The sequence below is a fragment of the Acomys minous genome, assembly GCF_964271855.1.
Source record: "Acomys minous genome assembly, chromosome: 9".
NCBI lineage: Eukaryota > Metazoa > Chordata > Mammalia > Rodentia > Muridae > Acomys > Acomys minous.
Window position 1 is genome coordinate 38,567,250 of NC_140490.1, and position 22,890 is coordinate 38,590,139.

The 22,890-nt window shown below is 45.7% G+C and overlaps 2 protein-coding genes across 5 annotated transcripts in view; one reads left to right on the plus strand and one right to left on the minus strand.

The window, feature by feature from the left end:
- TRPC7 (transient receptor potential cation channel subfamily C member 7) overlaps positions 1-22,890 on the plus strand; it is a 126,822-nt gene that overhangs the window by 65,062 nt on the left and 38,870 nt on the right. For both annotated transcript variants that reach the window (XM_084796401.1, XM_084796402.1), the window contains 2 exons: positions 8,289-8,505; positions 20,081-20,314. In XM_084796401.1, coding sequence (XP_084652527.1) covers positions 8,289-8,505; positions 20,081-20,314 — 451 coding nt within the window. The remainder of the gene's footprint in view (positions 1-8,288; positions 8,506-20,080; positions 20,315-22,890) is intronic.
- LOC311605686 (uncharacterized protein) lies at positions 1,797-20,225 on the minus strand. 3 transcript variants are annotated; one of them, XR_014782062.1, is made up of 6 exons: positions 20,143-20,225; positions 7,181-7,334; positions 5,736-5,787; positions 4,643-4,765; positions 3,341-3,487; positions 1,797-2,390 (listed from the first exon to the last, which is right to left on the minus strand). XR_014782062.1 is itself a non-coding variant. In XM_084796403.1 (4 exons), the coding sequence occupies exons 1-4, from the start codon at positions 20,166-20,168 to the stop codon at positions 3,477-3,479; spliced, it is 327 nt and encodes a 108-aa protein (XP_084652529.1). In that variant the 5' UTR covers positions 20,169-20,176; the 3' UTR covers positions 3,335-3,476. The 3 variants fall into 3 exon arrangements, 1 of the variants encoding a protein (XP_084652529.1); XR_014782063.1 differs by lacking the exon at positions 5,736-5,787 and having other exon boundaries at positions 7,181-7,347; positions 20,143-20,176; XM_084796403.1 differs by lacking the exons at positions 1,797-2,390; positions 5,736-5,787 and having other exon boundaries at positions 3,335-3,487; positions 7,181-7,347; positions 20,143-20,176.

The following is a 22,890-nucleotide window of genomic DNA, read 5'->3' on the forward strand; positions in this document are numbered from 1 at the left end:
GTATTACACTGGAGCTGGAGCTGGGTGATGTACTTGCCTGGCACACACCCACAGGGCTCTGGGCTTGAGCCCCAGCACCACAAAGAAAGATGAAAAGAAAAAGAGGGAGAGAGGGAGGGAGAGAGGGAGGAGGGAAGGGAGGGAGCAATGTTCTGGTATACCCACCACGCAAAGCCAGAAGACCCACAAAAGGGGGGAAACCTCAAGATCTGTTTTTAATGATCAGTTTCTAAAGAGAAAGGAAGGTGATGATCAGATATTTTAAACATGTGACGCACCTCTGAATGCATAAATAACACCTTCCCTCTACAAACTGCACAGTGCGCAGAGTGTGTCCTCCAGGCTCACGGTACACTGATGACCATCATGGTGTAGAAGGAGCCATTGCTCCCTGAGAACTTTCTCGGTGTTACGCCTTCTTCTTGGGCTGGCTCTTTTTACTCCCCATTACATTGTAACACACATTTGATTCAGGAAGCAGTTCAGAGACAGAACCGCAGGGCTGAGTTGAACACAGCTGCGGCTAGGCCCTGCACTTGTCACAGCATCCCTGCTACTTCCCTGGCCTCCACAAGAGGCCAACTAAATAGACTACAGGAGGAAAGGGCGGTAAAGAAGCATCCACAAAGTATGGGAGTACTTTTTGCCTAAGGAAGACTACCAGAAAGTCAGGGCGACACGAAGAACAGACCCCTAGGTACTGTGACACCTGTGCTGCTATGGATTCTACCTTCCTCATGGCCCAGCCATTAGGACTAGAAAGCACCTACACCCCAGCTCTAGGAAGAGCTGGTACCCCCAAAACCAAACCATTAATAAGCCTTGAGACATGTTCCATGGGTTTAAGATTGCCTTTAGGCTCCCAAACTACATTTATCTAGTGACATATTTTGAAAGGAATTAAGCTTAGGAGGCCACTGTTGACTGGAGAAGAAGCCGCCCACAGGGGGCCTGGCTCCCAGGCAGCTTGACCAGCTAGTGCAGTTAGCACAGGGCCACCACTGAGCAGAAGTCCACTAGTGGGGCACTCGGGTCACAATGATGGTCCAGAATCCAGGCTGCTGCAGCAGCCACCAAAGCAACCAGGTAAGGAACTCAGTGCCTCTGAGTGGGTAAGCAGTCGCAGGGAGGGGACATGCTCCCTGTAGATGGAGAACCCCAAGACTGGGTTTGCTATATCTGGCCTTAATATCTATTGAGAGTTCTGTTTCTATGGCAGTCTTGTGTCATGGACTTTTAAGTCAAAATTCTCCAAATAATCTATATGTATGCAAGGCCAGGTGTTTTGTTTTGTTTTGTGTCCTTTTTTTTTTTTTAATGCATTTAAAAGGTCACAAAGAAAGTAATTCGACTCAAGGTAGACTGTTGCTGGCCACAGGTTTCAGGTACATATCTTAAGGCTGTGACTTGAGGCCTGAGCCAAGTAGTTTGTAATGGAATTGAAATGCATGCACACATACAAACACACACACACACACACACACACACACACACACACACACACACACTCATGCAATCAGAGAGAAAGAGAGGTGGAGAGAGGGAGACTGTGTGGCCAGGAACATCTATCTTTACTTTCTCTGGGCTTCAAAGCCCTAATCTCAGCCATCAGGAGGCAAAGGCAGGTGCATCTCTGTGAGCTGGAGGCCAACATGGTCTATACAGCGAGTCCAGGACAGCCAAGGCTACACAGAGAAACCCTGTCTCGAAAATCAAAACAAAACAAACAAACAAAAGCACAAGTTAAGTTCGGTCATTAGAATAACAACATGATGGAGAAACTGCTACCAGCCAGCCACACCCCCAAAACACACAGACTGTGACAGCATCCAGTAGCCCAGGTCTAGCCAACGCCAGCAAACTAGTGCGCCTCTGTCTGCCTGGTGCCTTGGGAAAGATTCTACCTCTTACATTTGTGATAGGTCTGAGTAATAACAAATACATGTTCAACCCAGCCCCCCCAAAAAGGTGTGTTTATGGGAAGGGCATTCTGGGACTTCTGGCCCAGTGGATCCAGAAAGCTAACACACAGACATAGAGGTCAGACCTATAGTAATCTTCTGGATCATATGGGGGAAATTATTGCAGAGTGATTCAGCCTTTGACTGGGGCTTCCTTTCCTCTTTTGAAAAACGTTTGGCATTTGGTGCTCCAAAAATTTTCAGCAAGACTAAAGAAATAAAGCATGCAAACTCAACATAAGCTGATCACTAAGTCACTTGTCTCTTCAGCGCATTTATTAGACTCCAAGTCTGAAAGCAACTGGGGGAGCACCGTAAGCAAGTGACTGACAGGCCTGAGTTGGTTTCATGGGATGGCTCTCAGTGGTACCACTCATTACAAGGCGAGAGTCCCTCATTAAAGTGCTTGTCAAGCTGTCTCCGAGGCAGCTAAGGGACAGATAAAAGAGTTGGGATATTTTTAGTCTTTCCTTTTACCACTTAGGAAAAAAAAATCTTTTCAAGTTTGGCAGAGATGTTGCTGGGGATTACAGAGAGGTCAAAGGTTATATGTGACAAAGCCAGCCTTCTCTAAGGGCCCCTGATGTGTAGAATCCCTTGTCCTCCCAGGAGGAGGGCACTGAGGAGGAATCCAATAGGCTCATCTTTCAGTGAGGTCACTCTTGATAGCTACCCCTGTAGGCTCATGAAGAAGACAACGCTATGCTAGGGGTTCCATGTTCCAACGACATTATCACATGCCCTCAGAGGCATTAAATTGACATATTTGTTTATAAATGGACTTGTAAATGTCACTGCCAACTTCAGCTGGCTCCTTCCCCTCAACATCTAGTGACTGTCTGGAGGTTCTGTTCCCAACCTAATGGTGCAACTGCCTCCTACAGCTGCTACCGAGTGTCCCAATTGAGGGACAGTGACCAACTCTGAGATGCTCTGATTGGCCTTCTGAGATGAACTCATTATCAACTTCCTATTCAAGTCCTAAGCCTGTCCCTCTACTATTATATCTTAACTTTAGGGGCTTTCTAAGAGAGAAAGATAAGATAATAGAGAGATCACACAGCCAGGCATACATATCAACAGACGTTCAGCTCACAGAGTTGTCATCTGAAGCAGCAGTAGCAAGCAGCAGGTGTGGACAGGTGGGGGCAAGTGCAGACACGGGCTTGGGACAGGCTGTCCAGGGTCAAGAAAAAAATAATAGAAATTCTGTTCCTCATTTCTCACTGTCATCAGGGACATGGGCATGGCCAGGAAGGCCAGTGTGAAGCCAGTGAGTTCATAAAAATGGAGGCGTCGGGCTAAATTATTTCTTAGCATCTTTATCCTCCCAGCAAGATCCTTTGGTTAGCCGGCTTTCATCCTTTGGTAGTGCTGACCTAGGTTGCGAGCCTGTTAAAATCTCAGGCACTGTCTCATCAGCAGGTAGAATCAAGGAGAAATCAGCATCACATGGCAATGTCAAGGAGCTGCACAGTCCAGTTAAAAACCACTTCCTCCATCATCCATGGACCTTCACTGTTCAGCTGTCAGACAGGGGAAAGCAAACAATTGTAGAATCCAACCTGGCATCTTTACAGTGTGTAGTCTACCCATCCTTCCTGCCACCTAACTACCATCGCAAAGACACAGCTAGCGAGAACAGGGTGGGTGAGTCAGCAGCTTTGAAGGACCTCAGCTTTGCTGGACCAAAGCTTACGATTAGAAACACACAGTCCGGGCACCATCCAGAAGAGAACAGAGACTCCAAAGAGCTCATCTCTGCACATTTGCTTCTGCCAGAAAGCAAACCTAGAGTACAGAAAACTATAACACAATTTTCTAGTCACAGCAATGGAAGGAACATTTGTGTCAGCTGACCAGTGCTCCTCTTATACTGCAGACACTTCTGCCACCAAGTCCCAAGGGGTAGTCCAGCAGCAGGCACCCTGCTGGGACAGGACTGGGGTGTGCCAGTGCTGGTCACGCTACTGCTGAGTATAGTGTGAGCCTGCACTGTTACTCCTCACTTCGATTTCACCATCATTTTTAACTTGTATCTCTAACCACAAAGAAATGAGCAGCCACTAAGGGAAAGCCCAACACTTGAGGGCTGTTTTGTCTCTGTCTCCTCTAGAGTCCACAAGGCTGGCCCTCCAAAGAGGCTCATAGCATATGCCAAGATCCTAGGTTGGTCCTTCATGAGCTCTTGCATGCATACCTGCCAAGAGTCAGCCAAGGGGCTAGAGAGATGGCATTCTGGGAAGGGCACTTGTTGCTATTATAGATGACTGTGGTTCAATTCCCAGTACCCACATGGCAAATCTGGTTCCCAGGGATACAACGTTCTCTTCTGACCTCTGACAGCTCCAGGCTCACATGGTACATAGACATACATGGAGGCAAAAGCTCGCGTACATAAAATAAACAAATCTAAAGCTATTTTTCTAAAGAATCAGTCAAGTCCCTTAGGTTTCCCCCTAGAGGAATTCCCTGGCCCCCAGTGTCATAAATGAAGAACTGCCTATAGACCAGGCGATGTCTTATGGTTGTGCCATCAGTCACTGCTTACATTAACCATGGGCTGGCATTAAACTTTCCATTTCCATTTTATAGAAAAAACAGAGACATTAATCAACTCAATTGCCAAAAATCTGTGGCATTGTGATTGAAACTGAGCGGCTATAGGTCAAGAGATTTACCTGTAATTATCGCAACAGCATCTGTGTGCCTACACACAGCTCCAGGCACGGCCCCACGCATCTTAGCTGCTGGATAAACTTGACATGGACTTGATTCAAATATTAAAAAGCAGCAAGACTTTCCTAGAAAAGAAAAATCAAACCTACCTCAGGCCAAGCACCGCCTGTTCCCCTTCCCCCTACTGGAAACCCTACCTTGTAAAATCCACCATCACTGAGTACTTCAGCTTCTAAACGAGGCTCTGAGCTCAGACACCGAAAGAATTTTACTCTCATAAAAAGCCAAGCCCTGGGTTAGGCTTTTTCTGTTTGGATTTTGTTGCTCTTAAACTGTTTTAAAATGTGTTCATGTCCATGTGAGTGAACGCCATGTGGGTGCAGGTTCCTGTAGGAGCCAGCAGAGGGCACTGTTTCCCCAGGAGCTGGAGTTACAGTTTGTAAGCTACCCAATGTGCACGCTAAGAACCAAGCTCAGGTCCTCTGCAAGAGCTCTAAGCCACATGCCATCTCTCCAAGGCTTGATTTTGTCTTAAGACTGCATCTACCCCCCAGGGCTTGCCTGGAACTTTTTATGAAGCCCAGACTGCTCTCAAATTCCTCATGTTCCTGTCTCATCCTCCCAGGTACCAGTACAGGCTCACAGCAACTCTTGTGTTCTCCACTCACAAGGCCTCTGTAGCAGTGCGCATTTCCAGGCTCAGGCAGAGTAGGCTGTGGCCCACGCCTCCCAAGCTCCAGCAGCAGCTTTAAACCTAAAGCTGTAACCTTGACTGGACTCTAACAGTTCCAGAGCTGAGAGATCTTACTGCTTGGTCTCTGGTCTTTTGTCTTTTCTTGGCTCACCAACGAGGCTTGTGGAAAGCAGTTCTTCCCAGACGGTAATTTGCTTCAGAAATTATCTTTGTGGGTAACAGAAGATTTCAAACACACACACTTACACACATGCTTTCTCTCTGTCTCTGTCTCTGTCTCTGTCTCTGTCTCTGTCTCTGTCTCTGTGTCTCTCTGTCTGTCTGTCTGTCTGTCTGTCTGTCTGTCTGTCTCTCTCTCTCTCTCTCTCTCTCTCTCTCTCTCTCTCTCTGCAGTGGCTTACCTTTATAATCCCCGTACTTGAAGCAGAAGATAGTCATGAGGTTGAGGTCAGCCTACGGGGGCAGGGGGCGGGGGGTTGAGAAAGAGGAAGTAGCAGGAAAGGGAAAAATAGGTGGGGGGATGGCGAGAGGAGGAAGATGGAAAAGAGCCACTGAAATGACTGGGTCTCACACTGATGCTTTCAAGTTCAGAAGAAGAACGACCAATCCCTAACCTCCCTTCCCCTCCCTACTTCCTACATCAAAGAAAAATTGAGACCAGGGTGGCCTTCCAAATCAGTGCAGGGTATTGTCAGATTTTTATCTCTTGTTGCATTTTGCAGAAAACATGATCATTTTTATAGGCTCATCTGCTAGGAGATAGTACCCTGAAAGAGGTAACAGAGAGAACATGAATTGGCCACAGCCAGCGGGGTCTCCAGAGACTCCCACAACCAGCTTAGGTCTAGTCACACATGCCACACAATAAGAGTCAGGTGCCTTGTCTGGGAGGGAAGACGGAAACAGCTTTACCCATATTGTCTCCTTCATCAGAGGGAGACCCAGTGTAGAACCCGCAGGCAAACTGACCAGCAATCTTTTAAGAGCTGAGTCTTTCTCAAAGTGTCTACATCTTTCTTTGGTGGACCTTCTGGAGACACCGATCTGGTACCCCATGTCTGCTCTGCATGCCTCCTCTCCCAGGAGTTGCTATCTTCCCTTGTTGCTTATGAACTCAGACAGTGACAGGACACAATGTGATGACTACTTAAGAACTATGTGATGGTTACTTAAGGATGCCCCTTGGGTACAGAAAAATGTCCGAGGTCAGATGTTTGAAAATGAGTCTCCAAGTTGGCAATTCTCATTAACTAAAATGTTGAAAAATTCAAACTAGATACTACCTGATGTGTAACAAATCAAAATGCAATATGGCTTAATTCAGATGCAGCTTGATTCTATTGAATTCAAGTGAGATATTTTGTTTATCCTTCTAATCTGCATTATCAAATTAGTATATTTGCCTATTGTCAAATATACCATAAAGTCGATAAGTGCAGTTATATGTATATATAACTTGAAGCATTAAAGTACATAGAAATGCTATTTGTAAGGTGGTTGTGGGCCTATGATTGTCACAGACAAACATCTCTTTACACCTCTGATATTGCTCCTAGTGTGTCTTATTGTAAAGTATATGTGGGCACCACTGACTTTAAACATGAGGAGGACCCTATCGCCTGGACATCAGTCATGAATGTGTTAAAAAGATTTTAAAAAGAAAAAAAAAGCTGCATATAAAATTCCAATAAATGTGTTCTGTGACATTAAAACAACTATAAATCGTGTGACGCTGACAAGTAGAACAAGGGGGCGGTTATTAACTGAAACACATTAGAAGAACATCAGTAAGCTCTTTGACATGCAAACACTGCACTGAACACAGCTGTAGTCCAGGGAGTCTTACCTGCAAGGAGAGCCTGTGGCTGGCGTTCAGTCAGGCCAATGCTGTGTCTCCCAGGTGACATTTCCCTTCTGGACTCCAGCCACTGGACTCCAACCACTTGACCTAGCTGAATCCACCCTGGAGAAGGAGCAGGGCTGCTGAAAAGGTTCCTCTTCTTTTCAGTTTTCCTGTGGGAAGGGTCAGATTTGGTGAGAGTGACAAAGGTGACCTAGCAGAGACACACGAGATCTCACCTGCACAATGATCTTGAGCTGGAGTGTCACAGGACAAAGAAGATGCCATTAATGGTTGTTCCCCAGGAAGACAGGAGAATTCTGGGTCCTTCTAGACTCTTTGGGAACAATCACACCAATTAACAGGCCACATGGAGAAACCAGTGAATTTTAAGACAGAAGCACAAAGTCTGTGTTCTGTAAACAGCCTGCTGTAAAATTGGAAATGTTTTCTTAAGACAGGTCTTCCCTAGCCTTGAAATGGTGACTCTACTACTTTACCTTAGATTTTTTTTCAAGGAAGGAAAAAAAATGACTACAAAGCAAATAATCCCTGAGTTGAAAATGAATCAAAAAGAAAAATGCAAAACTATAAATATCCAGGCATGTCAAATTTTATGAAATTGCAGCTAAAGTAACAGCAGGAACCATGTGGCTCTAGGTAAATCTATCAAGATGCAAGAATGATGGAAAGACACCATCTAAGTGCAAGGAAGTGGGTAAAGCCCAGTTGTGCACATTAAAGCAGGAAGGTCTAGTTACATACCGTTTCCTCACACTGGAAGGGTGCACATCGCATCCATGAGGCTGAGGGTATCGAGATCAACTGATGTAACTTCATTATGTGTCTGTGTGTTCTAGTCCCTTAGCCCCTCCCCCTAAGACTTAGAAATAGAAAGAAAATAAACCTTTGAAGTCAGTAGGACGTAGCTTGGCTGAACAGCTACTCACATTAAAGTACAAGAGAAAAATGTCTATATTCTTTCCAGTTTCTGTCCAAGATGGGAGCTCCTCTGGGTAAATTGTGGTTTTATGAAATAAAGCAACGAGTTACAGAAACCTTGTACCCACCCAGCTGTCATTTTTAACATGTCCTGTACACACTTTGTCTCCAGCTAGGACGAACCCTGAGGAGCCCTTTCATGAAGTTTGTAGCCCACGCAGTGTCTTTTACCATCTTTCTGGGGCTGTTGGTTGTGAATGCGTCTGACCGATTTGAGGGTGTGAAGACTCTGCCCAATGAGACCTTCACAGACTACCCGAAGCAGATCTTCAGAGTGAAGACCACACAGTTCTCCTGGACGGAGATGCTCATCATGAAGTGGGTCTTAGGTAAGGCGCTGCTCTGTCCTTCCCCCTCCCTTTGACTAAGAGGACATCACTCAACACTGACTTCCAGACTCCCCTCCTGTTTCTGGGTATGCTCTTGGCTGGTGCAATGACCAACACAAAAGACAAGGTGGTAGACAAGAGGCAACATAAACCCCAGTTTTGAAAGGATATTTGGGGGAGAGGGGAAAATCCGCAAGGTACTCTCCCATACAGGTGTACTGAATATGATTATAAAGTGGTTTTGCCCAGGAAACCTTTGCTCATTTAGCTCCCTACAAGCCTATTCTAAGGAGGATAAATTTGTGTAGCTTAAAGGACACTTGTGTTGATCCAAATATGTAGAATTTGTGTAGTAAATATTACCTAAAATTTGGGGAGTGTCTTATGACCAAAAGCAACTTGGGGAGGGAAGGGCTTATCTGGCTTAGATATCTGGGGCTACAGTCTACTGAGGAAAATCAGCACAGGAACTCGTGGCAGGAATCTGGAGGCAGGAGCCTGGAGGCAGGAGCCTAGATGCAGGAACCTGGAGGCAGGAGCCTGGAGGCAGGAGCCTGGAGGCAGGAACCTGGAGGCAGGAGCCTGGAGGCAGGAGCCTAGATGCAGGAACCTGGAGGCAGGAACTGAAGCAAAGGCCTTAGAGAAATGCTGCTCACTGGCTTGGTCCTCCTGCTTTACTTAGCCTGTTTTGTTTATATAAGGCAGGACCACCTGCCCAGAGGCACCACTGCCACAGTGTGCTGGGACCTCCCACATCAATCATTAATCAATGAGATGTCCCATAGACTCACCCACAGTCCAGTCCAATGAAGGTATTTCCTGTGTTGAGGTTGTCTCTTCCCAGATGACTCTAGCTTATGTCAAGTTGACCCCACCACAACCAAAAAATCCTAAACGCAGGGAGTAATGTGTTAATTGTTTAAATCAATGTCCTAAAGGGTGGTGAATTCTTATCTGTGATATTTTGTGCTGCCAAGGTTTGCCACAATTTCCTGGGAAATGGCTCACAATGTCCTCCATTGATTATCTCAGAAGAAAAATACAAACAAAACTGAAAATGGCTAAACTGAATGTAGAGAATGCTATTGATTTCTTTTTCTAACAGTGAAAACCACAAATCGATCAATAGGGGAAAAAACTGAAAACTAGCCAAAGCTATCACTAGTAATAAAATAAGCAAAACATTAATAACTATAAACTTTACACTGCAAATATTTGGATTTATGGGGATGTTTTTAGTGAAATAGAAATTGTAAAAGAACTGAAATAAGTTTATACAGTAACAAGAGTTGATCAATTAATTAAATTAGTTTAATGGTATTCACCCAGATTTTGCTGTCTTGACAAATATTCAATATTTGTATAATTGTTATTATATTTACAAGTATTAAGACAAAAAAGTACTCAAGATCAAAGTGTTTGTGCCATCAAACAGCAAAATCATCAACAGGTATGTATAAAGATTATGCAACACACAACATGTACTGATGTGCAGCCCAAGAAAGCTACAAGACAGAAACCACCAGAGAACATCATGGGTGCCCAATCTGAGAACAGCTGGGAAAATGGACTCTGCACATGACACTGGCAAGTGGAGATGATGACCTGGGGCAGTCAGGACAGAAAGCCATGCGTCTCAGGGACATGGGATCAACTGGCAAGCCTGTGGCCAAAGAATTGTTTTGCCAAGTCAATGACACTCAAGTTGGAAGAATCGCTGAAGCCTGGGATGGGTCAGGTCTATGGCCATTCACAGTTTGGAGTCTATCCTGGGTCTCCCTCAGACGTTTCCCTGGCTTAACAAAACCAAACACTCTGACACTAGGCACTTTTAAAGATTCACATACCAAGTTTATGAGTAAAAGTTTAAAGTCTTTACAGTGCAAGTCTTTCTCACCTCCTTTCCCATCTGTACCCGAGACGAGAGTGAGTACAAGATCCCTTCCCTAAACAGATACCATGAGCTAAGCCTCCTAAGCCCGCCTTCCTCCTGGGGCCTCTTAGGGCTCACCCTAGGTGTCACAGCATTGGTGCAATAGGAGAGATGCATCTCCAGCTGGCAGTCTCTCACTTACACGACTTGATTCCCTCTCCTGCCCATCAGAGCAGAACTGAGTTCTCGAGACTTGAACATCTCAAGTGCTGGAGAAGACAAGAGCCGCGCACAGTGGCTTCTTTCTTGCCTTGTTTAATACAGGGGAAGACTTCACTTTCTTACTAAAGGGGGAAATTGCAGCATGTGTATTGGAATTTATTTTTTAAAAAATACAAAGCTCAAAAAAGGAGCAGAATGAGCCCCATGTGTCTGTCTCTCATCTTCAATAGTTGGGGACTCATGGCCAATCTGGTCCCCTTCCCTTCTTCCTTCACCCTGTGATAATTTGAAGAAAGGTCATGAATCATAAAAATTTCATCTGTTAAAAAAAAAGTCTGTATTGTTACTAGGTGTAGTGGTGCAATCTTTATGTTACTAGGTGTAGTGGTGCAATCCTTAACCCCAGCACTTGGGAGGCAGAGGCAAGCAGATCTCTGTGAGTTGCAAGCCAGCCAAGGCTATGTAGGGAATTGCAAGACAGTAAAGTCTTGTTTTCTTCTTTTTGATCCTGAGCCCTGTCACTTCATATTGCAGCTTTGTTTGCCATGCCTGTGAATTTTAATCCCAGTACATTTTCTCATTTCAGATATACTTTTCAATTCATGAAATTTATATTCCTTTCATATTTCTCAATTCTTTTTATATCTTTGTATCTCTCATTTCCTTCCTCAGTGTGCTTGCGTTTCCCTGTAAATCCTTGACTATATTGCATGTATTTATGGTACTTTTTAAATCCTGTCATTTTGGTGTAATTTCCACTGGCTACTCTCTCTCCTATAAATTTGACATTTATCAGTATTGATCGATGGGTACTTCACATACTGTGTTGCTGAAAATCTGTCTTGTTGTCTGAGTCTGTTTATGTTGCTATAACAGAAAAGCTAAGTCTGGGTAACCCGTAAAGCAAAGAGGATTGTTTGGGCTCTTGGTTGTACAGGGGAATGCCGAAGATAGAGCAGCTGCATCTGACAAGGACCTCACAGTGGAATGTGGGGAACAAAGCTAAGTATGTGGCTTTATGATCCCTGACCTTGCTTCAGAATAACACAGGGTGAAGGAAGAGGGCACGGAAGCCACATTGGCCATGGCTCCCTAAAGTGGGAGGACACAGCCAAGTGTGTGAAAGAAGATACAAAAGGCAACTTCACTTCATGAGAAACCCCTGCACTGTTCCTCCACAGGAGCAAGAAGCCACTAACCTGAGGAAAACGCTAATCTACACCCATGACCCAAACGCCCCTGATGGGCCCAATTCCCAACACTGGCACACTGAGCCGTCCTCGAACCACAGAGTGGCCTTCCTTCTCAAGAGTGGCCTTGTGTGCCTGGGGTCGCAGCTTTTGTATCTCAGCCTGAGCCGCTTTTCAAGCTTTCTTACAATGCATCTCAAGAACTTTACCATAAGAACTGTTCGCTTACAAGGACTCTATTTCTCAAATGTCTCCCCACCTGGGTGAGCTCTCTGACTGTTGTGTGTGGAATTCCACTCCATGTGTCCGTGGCTTGGAGCTCAGCTGTGGACCCTACTCAACCATCCAGAGTCTTGGTTCCTTTTCCATGTCTGCACTTCTGGGTTTGTTCTCATGCAGGTGCAGCCCCCTTCCCTCTGCCACTCTGCCACGTGACATCTAACTATCCCTCCCTCCTCAGCCAGTGACCCTGTGGCTCTGCTCTGAACTCCCTCTTGAGTGCTGAAGATGGGAGAATGGGCTTCCAGAAAGGATGCTGGCCTTCCAACTGGCATTTCCTTCTCTTTACTCATGGGCCATGCTCCTGTGCGACCTCTTTCTAAGGTCTACAAATGGTTCTTCATTTTAGTTAACTTCTGAGGACAGAAATCAAGACACAGTCTCTAAAACAGAACCAGAAACCTTTATCAGAGTTGAAGAGGCCAGCATGGAAGTGCATACATGTAACATTTGCAACTCGGGAGGCTGAAGCAGGAGAATGACCAATGTGTAGCCATTTTGGGCTACAGAGGAAGAGCCTATCTGAGGGAGAAAGAGAAAGGGGAGAGAGAGAGAGGGAAGTGGGGAGACAGACTGAGAAAGACTCGGAATAAAAAAATAATAATTCCTTTATATCTTTCTATATCTAATCAGTAATCAACCTCCCGTAAGAGGAAGGCAAGTAGATCAGCCTCTCCCTTCATGCAGTCAGATTCCACCAGAGCAGCTGCAGCTCTAGAGCGTCGTGTGCCCCCATCTGTGGCAGTCTAAAAGCATTTTAGGCAGAAGGGGCCATGTGGCCTAAAGCCTAGATCTGGCAGCAAAGTGGACATGTTCCAAACAAGTGTTTCTGAGATCTTCACATTCAGAGAGAAGAGAAGACGTGATGGGTAGAGAGCCTTTGCGGGTTTTAACGGAAGCGGCATTCCGTGGCTTCAGCTTTTGCAGGAGTGCTGAAGTAGTAATGGGCAACTGTGGGACAAACAGCGGGAGCAGCGTGCCAGGTACAAAGCCCCTTACAGTAAGTCAGGCATCAAACGGTTAGTGAGAGCAGGCAGCACAGGGTTATGCTTTGAAGGTAAAATCAATATTTACTACTGAATTCTATGTGAGATGTGAGAAAAAGAGACCTGTCAGGGACAGCTTCTAATGTCACCACTTATAAAATGGTATTTTAAAAAAAAGTCATTCACTAGGATAGGAAAGACAGAGGGGGGTGGGGGAGGAGAGCAGGAGTTGGGGGAGGGTCCTTATGGAGAGGAAAAGATGAGGTAAGTGAGGACTCCAGTTTGAGACATATATTATAGATTTTTTTCCAAAGGGCAAAGATTTATACCATCTGCAGAGAACCAGAGTATATTAGACACTTAAGAGAAAATGTCAAGTAGTAAACGGCTATGTGCATCTGAACTTTGCAGGAGAGGCACTGGGGGAGGGGCTAGAAACAAGTTTGAGCCTGTCAGTCTATTTAAGCAAATTATCAGATCACTCTGATTTTGAAGGTGAACAGATAGACTAAGGATCAAGCCATCAGCACAGCAGTGTTAACCTCTGTGAAGATGAGCCTTGTCCAGCAAAGGGAAAGGGGAACCCAGAGAGTGGCGAGAGCCAAGAGGGTCACAAGATGCTCAGTCCTGAGCTTTGACCACCTGGAAGCAAAGCTCCTAAGGAGATGACAAGGACTAGAATCTGGTGGTCATGTCCAGGGCCTGGCCTTTCCAGGGGCGTGCGCACTCCATTCATTGTAACAGGAGGAGAGGTCAAGTTAAGGGTATGAAGAAATAACATGGCTGATACCATGATGGAAGTGTGCTGATGTCTTTCGCTGGATTGTCTAAGCCATCACTTTTCTCAATAGACACACGGAAATGTTAAGCATTTTATCAGGTACTAGGCACTTTGCCAGGTATTAGGGAAACCACCATAAATATGACTAGTGTAATCCAGCCCTAACACCTGCTGGAGCTCTCTAATTATTGCACAAGTAATGACTTTGAAAGAGCGGAGCGCTGTCTACAGAAGGTTCTTGGCGCTGTCTGTCATGCCTTGACATCCACCCTCTGAGCCACTTACACACGGAAGAGCAGAAGCAGCCCTGGGATTCCTGGTCCCTGTCACAGCTAAGAAAGCCTTTAACCAGCAGCCAACACAGACATACAGATCTCCTGTCCAGTGACACACCAGACGCACAACTGGACAAGCTGGTTATGAAAACGACACAAGCCACCACCACCACTGCCCTCGCCAAGTGCGCAGCTCTAGAGGTGAAAGGAACCTTGGGTCTTGAACAAGCCCAGCCTACTCTTTCCAGGGATGAGGGGGGTCTTACCACTGAGAGGGGAAGGGTCTTGTTCAGATTTCCTGCCTCTGCCCATCCCCCTCCCATGCCTCAACACGGGAGTGACAGTAATCCATCAAGCTTGTAATCATGTCTTGTCACTGTGCCTCAGAACGCTCATGGCTCTCCAGCTCCCTCACGGTGGCAGCTAGTCCCGTTACAACCGCCTGCGCTCCAAACCTCTCTCTAGTTTCTCTGCCACCATCTTCCACCTCACTCACCGTGTCAGCCCCACTGCCCTCCATGACCGCTTCCGCCTCTGAGAACTTTTTCAGGCTATTCTTCCTACAAGAGTCCACTTGGATCTTGCTCCTATGAGTCAGTTTCTGTCGGTCTTTGTGCGAGAAGGGTCCTGGTAACCGAGCCCAAGGCCTCACATACACGAGGCAAGCAGTCTACCGTGGACTTAGACCTGCAGACTCTCACAGGTCTTCTTCAGACAAGGCCTTTACATGCCAACCTACTCAGACACTGAGTCCTCATCTTCCTCATAGCATCGACCAAGCCATATTCCTGACTCGCTGTTTTGACCAGCATTTGGTGGTGGGGAAAGGCCCTTCAAATAAAAAGAATTGAAATATTTTTCCAAGGGAAAAAGTAGCACGAGAGCAGCTGCCTGAAGAAGGGTCCTGTCTTTGTTTTTGTTTGTTTGTTTTTGTTGTTGTGTGTGTTTAAACTTTTTAAAAAATTTTTTCACTTTACATCCCAACTGTAGCTCCCTCCCTCATCTCTTCCTGATGTTGCCACCTGATCCTCCCCTCCCTCCCTTATACCCTTTCCCTCCCTTTCTCTAGTCCTCAGAAAGGGGAGCCCTCCTTCCCTAACATCTGACCTCAGCCTATCAAGTCTCACCTGGCAAGGCTGCCCCACCACGGGAAAGTGATATGTGTAGGGGCCAGAGTCCATATCGGGAGTAGTCCCTACTCCCCATATTATGAGACTCATAATAAGGAGACTGTGCTGCCTTTCTACTACATCTGCAGAGGGTCTAGGTCCACACCACGCATGGCCCTTGGTTGGTGCATTAGTCTCTGCAGCACTCCCCTCCTCCATCTGGATTTGTTGGCTCCATTGGTCTCCTTGTGGAGCTCCTGACCCCTCCAGGTCCCTCTAGTCCCCAAATCTTTCATAAGACTCCATGGCCTGTGTGTCTCAACATCTGCTGTACTGCCAAGTGGCAAACGGATATCTATAGCCAAGGGCTATCATTATCTGGATTGTCTTAGGCCCAGTTTGGTGGCTGGACCTCAACATCTGGTCAACAGATGGTTTCTGACTAAACACCCTAAGCCTGTGCCTAACACAGGGCATGGTGGATGGCACAGGGCATGGCAGAGAGCCCAGACTGCTTGTGTGCCTTTGGACCACTGACTTGCCAACTGTGTAGAGTTTCCTTTCCAAAGTGGGGATAATTCTAGAAGTTGTCAATTAGCATATTATGAAGAGTCAGGTGATATATGCAAATGCTTAGCCTGGGGCTGGGCACCTAGAAGGAAAACATTGCCGGCTGCTGTGACCAGAATAGAGGGGATAAAGAGACACAGATGAATTCCTAAGAAATTAGTAATATCGTCTCCCTGCCTGACAAGCAAATAGATCCTGAGAGCAAGTGAGCGCTAACACTGAGAAGGTATCTGCATATTAGGGGTGCATACAGAGTCTGGGTATATTTCCCTCCTGTGCTGACCCAAGCATGAGAAATTAACTTGCAGAGACAGGTAAATGTGGGACCCTGGGGTGGAGTAGAAAGGGCCTCTGACTAAGAAATGCACATATTCCTATCTCAGAACACTTTAAAAGGGAAGTCCTTCTGAGTACCTGGGAGGCCCGAAAGGGAGCCACTGCCTTCCTGCCTGCCCGGCCCACTCTCCACAGACTGCAGCCATTGCCCAGAGGTTACAAACATCAAGACACTGACCCTCTCTGAGGCCTCCTTCTCTGCCAAGCACCTTTCTTAATTACTAGTGACCTTGTTCTCTGAGTTTCAGGCATTCGTGAGGAATGGGAACTTTGCCTAGAGTAACCTTAATACTTTACCCCTTGGGCCCCTGAGCTCCAAACACCTCTCTGACTGACATGCTGGGGCAAAAGGCCTGGGGCGCAACTACAGCATAATGCCATACCCTACCCGAGCATCCTGGAAGCAGGAGGCCTAATTTCCCTCACTGAAGTACTTAATTTCACACACTTCGGTTTTCATTAGGCATTCCTGCTACTCAAACCCTCACCCCATGTTACTTTTACTTATGGCCTTGGAATAATCTAAATTAACCTAGGTGATTAATATTAAATCTAGGAAGACTGACAAGGACATCTGACTACGGAGTTATTTCGGTGCCTAATGAAAAAAAACTTGCATTTCAGATTCATAGAGCTTTTAGTGTTTGAAGTTCCTCCAAAACACATTCAAAATCAAGGGACTTACACAATGTACTACTGCCAGTGAATGGCCAGGTTAGAACTTGGGCCCAGAGCCTGCAGATTAAAACTGATGATCCCCAAGCAATAGCTTGCCATTCTCCTGAAATCTAGCTAGAAGCAAGTCCACCATGACACTGGTAATTTTAATCCGAGGGGAAGAGAAAGTAAAAGTAAATTTAAAAACCCACATCTTTCCAAAGCCTGTAAAGGGTTTTCTAATGAAACATCTAAATAGGCAGATAAAAGTATATTTCAGTGTTTAAAAACATATGGTGCACAGCATTACTGCATGAAGTTTGTAGGATGCACATAAGATGTGGCTTTGTTAGGAGAAAAATAAGCAGAGCTGTGAAAAGCCTTGTAAACAGACCTGGAGAGGTTGGGGACAGTTCTCACTTTGGGACCTCCAGTTCAATCATCAGCAAACAAAAAAAGGATCCTATGCTGGCAAGGATGTGCCATTGCTGATGGGGGTGCAAATTTGTACAGTCACTTTGGAAATCAATCTGGCACTTTCTCAGAGAATTGGGACTAGTTCTACCTCAAGACCCAGCCATACCACTCCTGGGTATATACCTGAAAGATGCTTCACCATGCATCAAGGACATTTACTCAATTATGTTTGTTGCAGCCTTATTCATAATAGCCAGAATCTGGAAAACCTAGATGTCCCTCAATCGAAGAATGGATAAAGAAACTGTGGTACATATATACAATGAATACCACTCAGCTATTAAAAACAAGGAAATCATGAAATGTGAAGGCAAACGGACGGAACTAAAAATGATCCTCCTGAGTGAGGTAACTCAGACCCACAACCACACACATGGTATATACTCACTTATAAGCAGGTATTAGCCACATAATACAGGATAACCACACTACAATACACAGACCTAAAGAAGCTAAATAACAAGGAGGACCCTAGGGAGGATGCCTAATTCTCATTCAGAAGGACAAAAAGAATAGACACTGGAAGCAGTTGAAGAGAAGGAACAGGAAGGGAGCCTACCATGGAGGTCCTCTGAAAGACTCCGCCCAGCAGGGGATCCAAGCAGATGTTGAGACACACAGGCCATGGAGTCTTATGAAAGATTTGGGGAATAGAGGGACCCGGAGGGGTCAGGAGCTCCACAAGGAGACCAATGGAGCCAACAAATCCAGATGGAGGAGGGGAGTGCTGCAGAGACTGATGCACCAACCAAGGACCATGCGTGGTGTGGACCTAGACCCTCTGCAGATGTAGTAGAAAGGCAGCACAGTCTCCTTATTATGAGTCTCATAATATGGGGAGTAGGGACTACTCCCGATATGGACTCTGGCCCCTACACATATCACTTTCCCGTGGTGGGGCAGCCTTGCCAGGTGAGACTGGATAGGCTGAGGTCAGATGTTAGGGAAGGAGGGCTCCCCTTTCTGAGGACTAGAGAAAGGGAGGGAAAGGGTATAAGGGAGGGAGGGGAGGATCAGGTGGCAACATCAGGAAGAGATGAGGGAGGGAGCTACAGTTGGGATGTAAAGTGAAAAAATTTTTTTAAAAATTTAAACACACACAACAACAAAAACAAATAAACAAAAACAAAGACAGGACCCTTCTTCAGGCAGCTGCTCTCGTACTACTTTTTCCCTTGGAAAAATATTTCAATTCTTTTTATTTGAAGGGCCTTTTCTACCACCAAATGCTGCTCAAAACAGTCCCTAGGCAGGGTCTCTGAAGACAGAAGGCAAGCAGCCCCTCACTCTCCAGTGCTCTGAGGTGGGACTGAGACCAAAGCAGCCACACTCTGGAGGACAGAGCCACCATCAACGCCACTGCCAGCATCATCTCTGACTCCGGGCTTTTCCAGCAGCTGTATCCCCAGAGAGGCCTGTGTTTGTAACATGGGCAGCTGTCAGTGGGCTTGGTGTACAGTCAGGGGAAAAGCAAGAGAGAAGCCTGCCCGTGACCAGGGGCAGAACCACCAGGCAGCCACTGTGTGGACTGCTCTACTGGATACAAGGAGATAGTAAAGGACCGCAGGAGTTCTAAAAGTCACCCTTTGGTGTGTGGCTTTACCTTGAGGTTTATTACGCACACACTGTAGGGGTCAAGGAGAGAAGTGGATAGACATCATGTGACCTGTCTACTCCAAGAGTTGACATTTTGAAAGGGTGGTATAAAACTGAAAGCCCATCAGAGGAGCGTCTGCACACACGTGGTGATGCCGTGCGTTTGTCAGGCAGAGGAGTCAGGAATATAACAAGGAGTCACGGGCGATGGGAGCCAGTGAGAGTTGGAGGGATGGATGTGCCAGCTTGGGGTAAGTGACATTTCTGGCACTAGCAAAACAGCCACTAGCTGCAGTTTCTCTGCATGGTGGGAATTTCATTGTAAAACTCTTAATTAAAAGTAGGAATTGTAAATGGTGTGGACGTTTACAAGGTGGCCACAGTACTAGACAGTGACAGGCCTATCTAACCTCTACACCAAAGGATTAGCCTAGGCCAGTGGCTCTCAACCTGTGGGTCATGCTCCCTTTGGCGGCTCGAAAGACCCTTACACAGGGTCACCTAAGACCATAGGAAAACACAGACATTGATTCATACGGTAGAAAATTACAGTTAGCAATGAGAATAATTTTATGGCTGGGGGTCACCCCAATGCAAGGAACTGTATTCAAGGGTCGCACATTAGGAAGGTTGGGAACCCTGGCCTCCGCCATCTCACAAGGCTGTCTTGGAGGAGGAGTGGAGGGACCTGAAACATGTGTTTAAAAACCTCTACCTCTACGTTGCTTACTGTGTCATAGTGGAGGTATCTTTAAAAGCCGATTGGTTATTTAAAGGAAAAGCTGAGGAAATTCAATAACTGAGCTTAGTTTACGAAACAACCACGGAAACAGGAGTCTCTGTACCTTGGGGAAACCTAATTCTGCATCCCAGGTGGGACCTTCAGAATTTCCCCAACCTTAGCTCCTTTCCTTGCTAATCTATGACTCCTCCACATTAAAGCGTATGCGCTCTGCACCCTTAGCTCCCATATTCTGCCTCAACAGTCCGTCCGTGGGTGGGAACCCGCTCTTCACTTTCAGAGACGGTTCCTGTATCTCATAAGGTCAGGGACAAAGGCCTGTCTCCTCCGAGTCACAGGAACTCATGAGTATGTTTTGGAAGGTGTTCCCATCTGTCTGTCTCTAATTATCCCCACAGAGCTAACAACTTTTTTTGTTTCTACCTAGTTCCCTTGCTGTCTGCCAGGGAAACTCAAAAGATTGTCCTGGCCTTCTCCCACAGGAATGATCTGGTCCGAATGCAAGGAAATCTGGGAGGAGGGGCCGCGGGAGTACGTGCTGCACCTGTGGAACCTTCTGGATTTCGGCATGCTGTCCATCTTCGTGGCCTCCTTCACGGCGAGGTTCATGGCCTTCCTCAAGGCCAGCGAGGCCCAGCTGTATGTGGACCAGTACGTGCAGGATGTAACGCTGCACAACGTCTCACTTCCGCCGGAAGTGGCATACTTCACCTACGGTGAGTTACAGGGGCCGCTTAGCCGGGTCCCAGGACTTGTCATTTGGAACCTGGCAGGGCAGAGCCCACAGGTGCCCCTCCAAATCTCTCTGTGCCTACGGCGCTTATAGAATGTGGAATTAATTCGTGGTTTAGAAATGGTCTTTAGTGTTTGGAAGGATGGGTTTGTTTGGGGCAAGTTTCTGGAGCATTTTCGTTGAATTTTTGGCCCTGTTTTTGAAGAATTCTTTTTTTTTTTTTTTTTCTCCCAACGTGGGGAATGAATATACTGAAATTTTTCTTTACATACTGGATCCCCTGTTCTGCACAAAGGTAAGGAGGGTCTGTCTTAGTTCAACATTCTTTCTCATGGTGAGATAGGTTCTTACAAGAGACATCAATATATTGAGCATACAGATTTGAAACAGGTTTCAGAGGAGCTGGTGACACAGTTTAGGGATGCTGCCTCTAAGAAGTCTGAGGGCGTCTACAGAGACCTCTACTCAGGTGATGCTGGGATCCTTGACTGCCCTGCAGAAAATAATGTCAGAATGAGTCATTACAAATGAGAGTTGGGAGCCCGGTGGTGGTGGCGCATGCCTTTAATCCCAGCACTCGGGAGGCAGAGGCAGGTAGATCGCTGTGAGTTTGAGGCCAGCCTGGTCTACAAAGTGAGTCCAGGACAGCCAAGGCTACACAAAGAAACCCTGTCTCGAAAAACAAAATGAGAGTTGGGGTTCACTAAGAAGAGATTTTTGTAAGCAACCCTAATTAAGCTCATTGGATCACCCACCCACCCCCAAAAGACATGAAAGTGGAAGAGGGTCTAGCATGGAAGGCTGAGGGGTCAGTATGAGTAAAAGGAAAACAAGAGAAGGCAGTGGGGTGAACGTGATCAAAGTATATAACATACATGTATAAAATATTAAGATGAGGCCATTATTATGTATAATTAATATGCTAATAATTCAGTTTTAAAGAAGAAATTATTATATAGTTTTGAGTATGGGCATTAAGGGAGAGAGATATTTAGGGAAAAAAAATATTAGGCACCCAAATGTCAGTGTAAGGTTCTCAAAAGAGCTGCTTTTCTTTACAGTAGCTGTGTGTGTTTGTGTACATGCACACATGATGCACACACACAATTTTGGTGGCTTCAGAAGTTGTATTTGGAAGGGTTGCTAATGAGCGTAAACAAGGTCATAGGCTGGTTCCTGGGGGTGTGGTAAAACTATAGGCCCCAAGAGTCGCATAATGGAATTAAACTGTGTTTTTTTTTTTAAACTATGACTTTAGCATCTTATTTGTGAGATTCCCAGAAATTTCCATGTCTGCACTTCGGAAAGCAATAAGGCAGAACTCAAAGGCAGAACCCATGCATTTATTGTTTAGAAATATATTTGTTTAGGAAGGATGCAGACAGCCTCCACAGCTAATGTTTTAAATATTTTATTAATTCTTTGAGAATTTTAACAATATATTTTGATCATATTCACCCCAAACCTCCCTCTAACTCTTTCCTCCCTAAACTTCCACTAGAGTTTGTGTCCTTTGCTTTTAAAAAAAAATATCCCATCTATTCCAGTTGTGCTGCCCATAAGTTCCTGGGCAAGGAGGTGGGGAGACCATCCACTGGGGTATGGTCAACCAATGGGAGCCACATCCATAAAGAAAATGGACTCTCCCTCCTAAAAGCCATGAACTGTCCATAGCCCGTGAGCTAGTGGGGGGTTTGGGGGGGCTCATGAACCCTTCCTCTTCCATGCTACAGTTGTTGGCTGGCTTGAACTTGTGCAGATCTTATGCAGGTGGCTACAGCCATACATAATGGGGTTTGGTTTGGTTTGGTTGAAATAAAAATTTCTATATACAATACATTCTGATCATCCCCGGCCTCCTCCCACCAGTCCAACTCCATGTGCCCCCTCTCTCAAGAAAACAAATAAGCAAATAAATAGACCAATCAAGCCAGAATAAAACAAACAGAAAGAAAAGATACAAGAAACACACACACAAATTCTTAAAAATATATATAATCAGAAACTATATTTAAACAGAAGACCTGTGAGGTTTAAAAACAAAAACAAAAAACCAGAGCATTATAAGGACAAAACGTCTCCTAAAATACCGTTGTGTTGACCGTCTAAGGTTGGGCACGGGGCCTGCCCTTTAGTGTGGTTTGTATACCCAGTGAGACTCCACTAGGGGAAAAAATGATTTTTCCTTGTCAATTGGAGATAGCTTCTGTGCTGGGTATGGGGTGGGGCTCTTATCTACCTCCCCCTCTCGGTGCTCGGACTCGATCTGGCTTGGACCTGTGCAAGACTCCGTTCGTGCTGCCACAGCCTCTACCCAAGCTTAAAAGATAACTTCCAGATATAAGACCATACATTCCATATTTTTCTTTTTGGACCTAGGTTACGTCACTCAGAATGATTTTTTTTGTATCTCAATCCCATTTGTTTGCAGATTTCATTATTTTGTTCTTTCAACAGCCGAATAATACTCCATTGTGTAAATGTACCACGTTTTTGTTATCCATTAATCTGTTGAGGAACATCTATGTTATTTCCAGTTTCTGGCTATTATAAATAGAG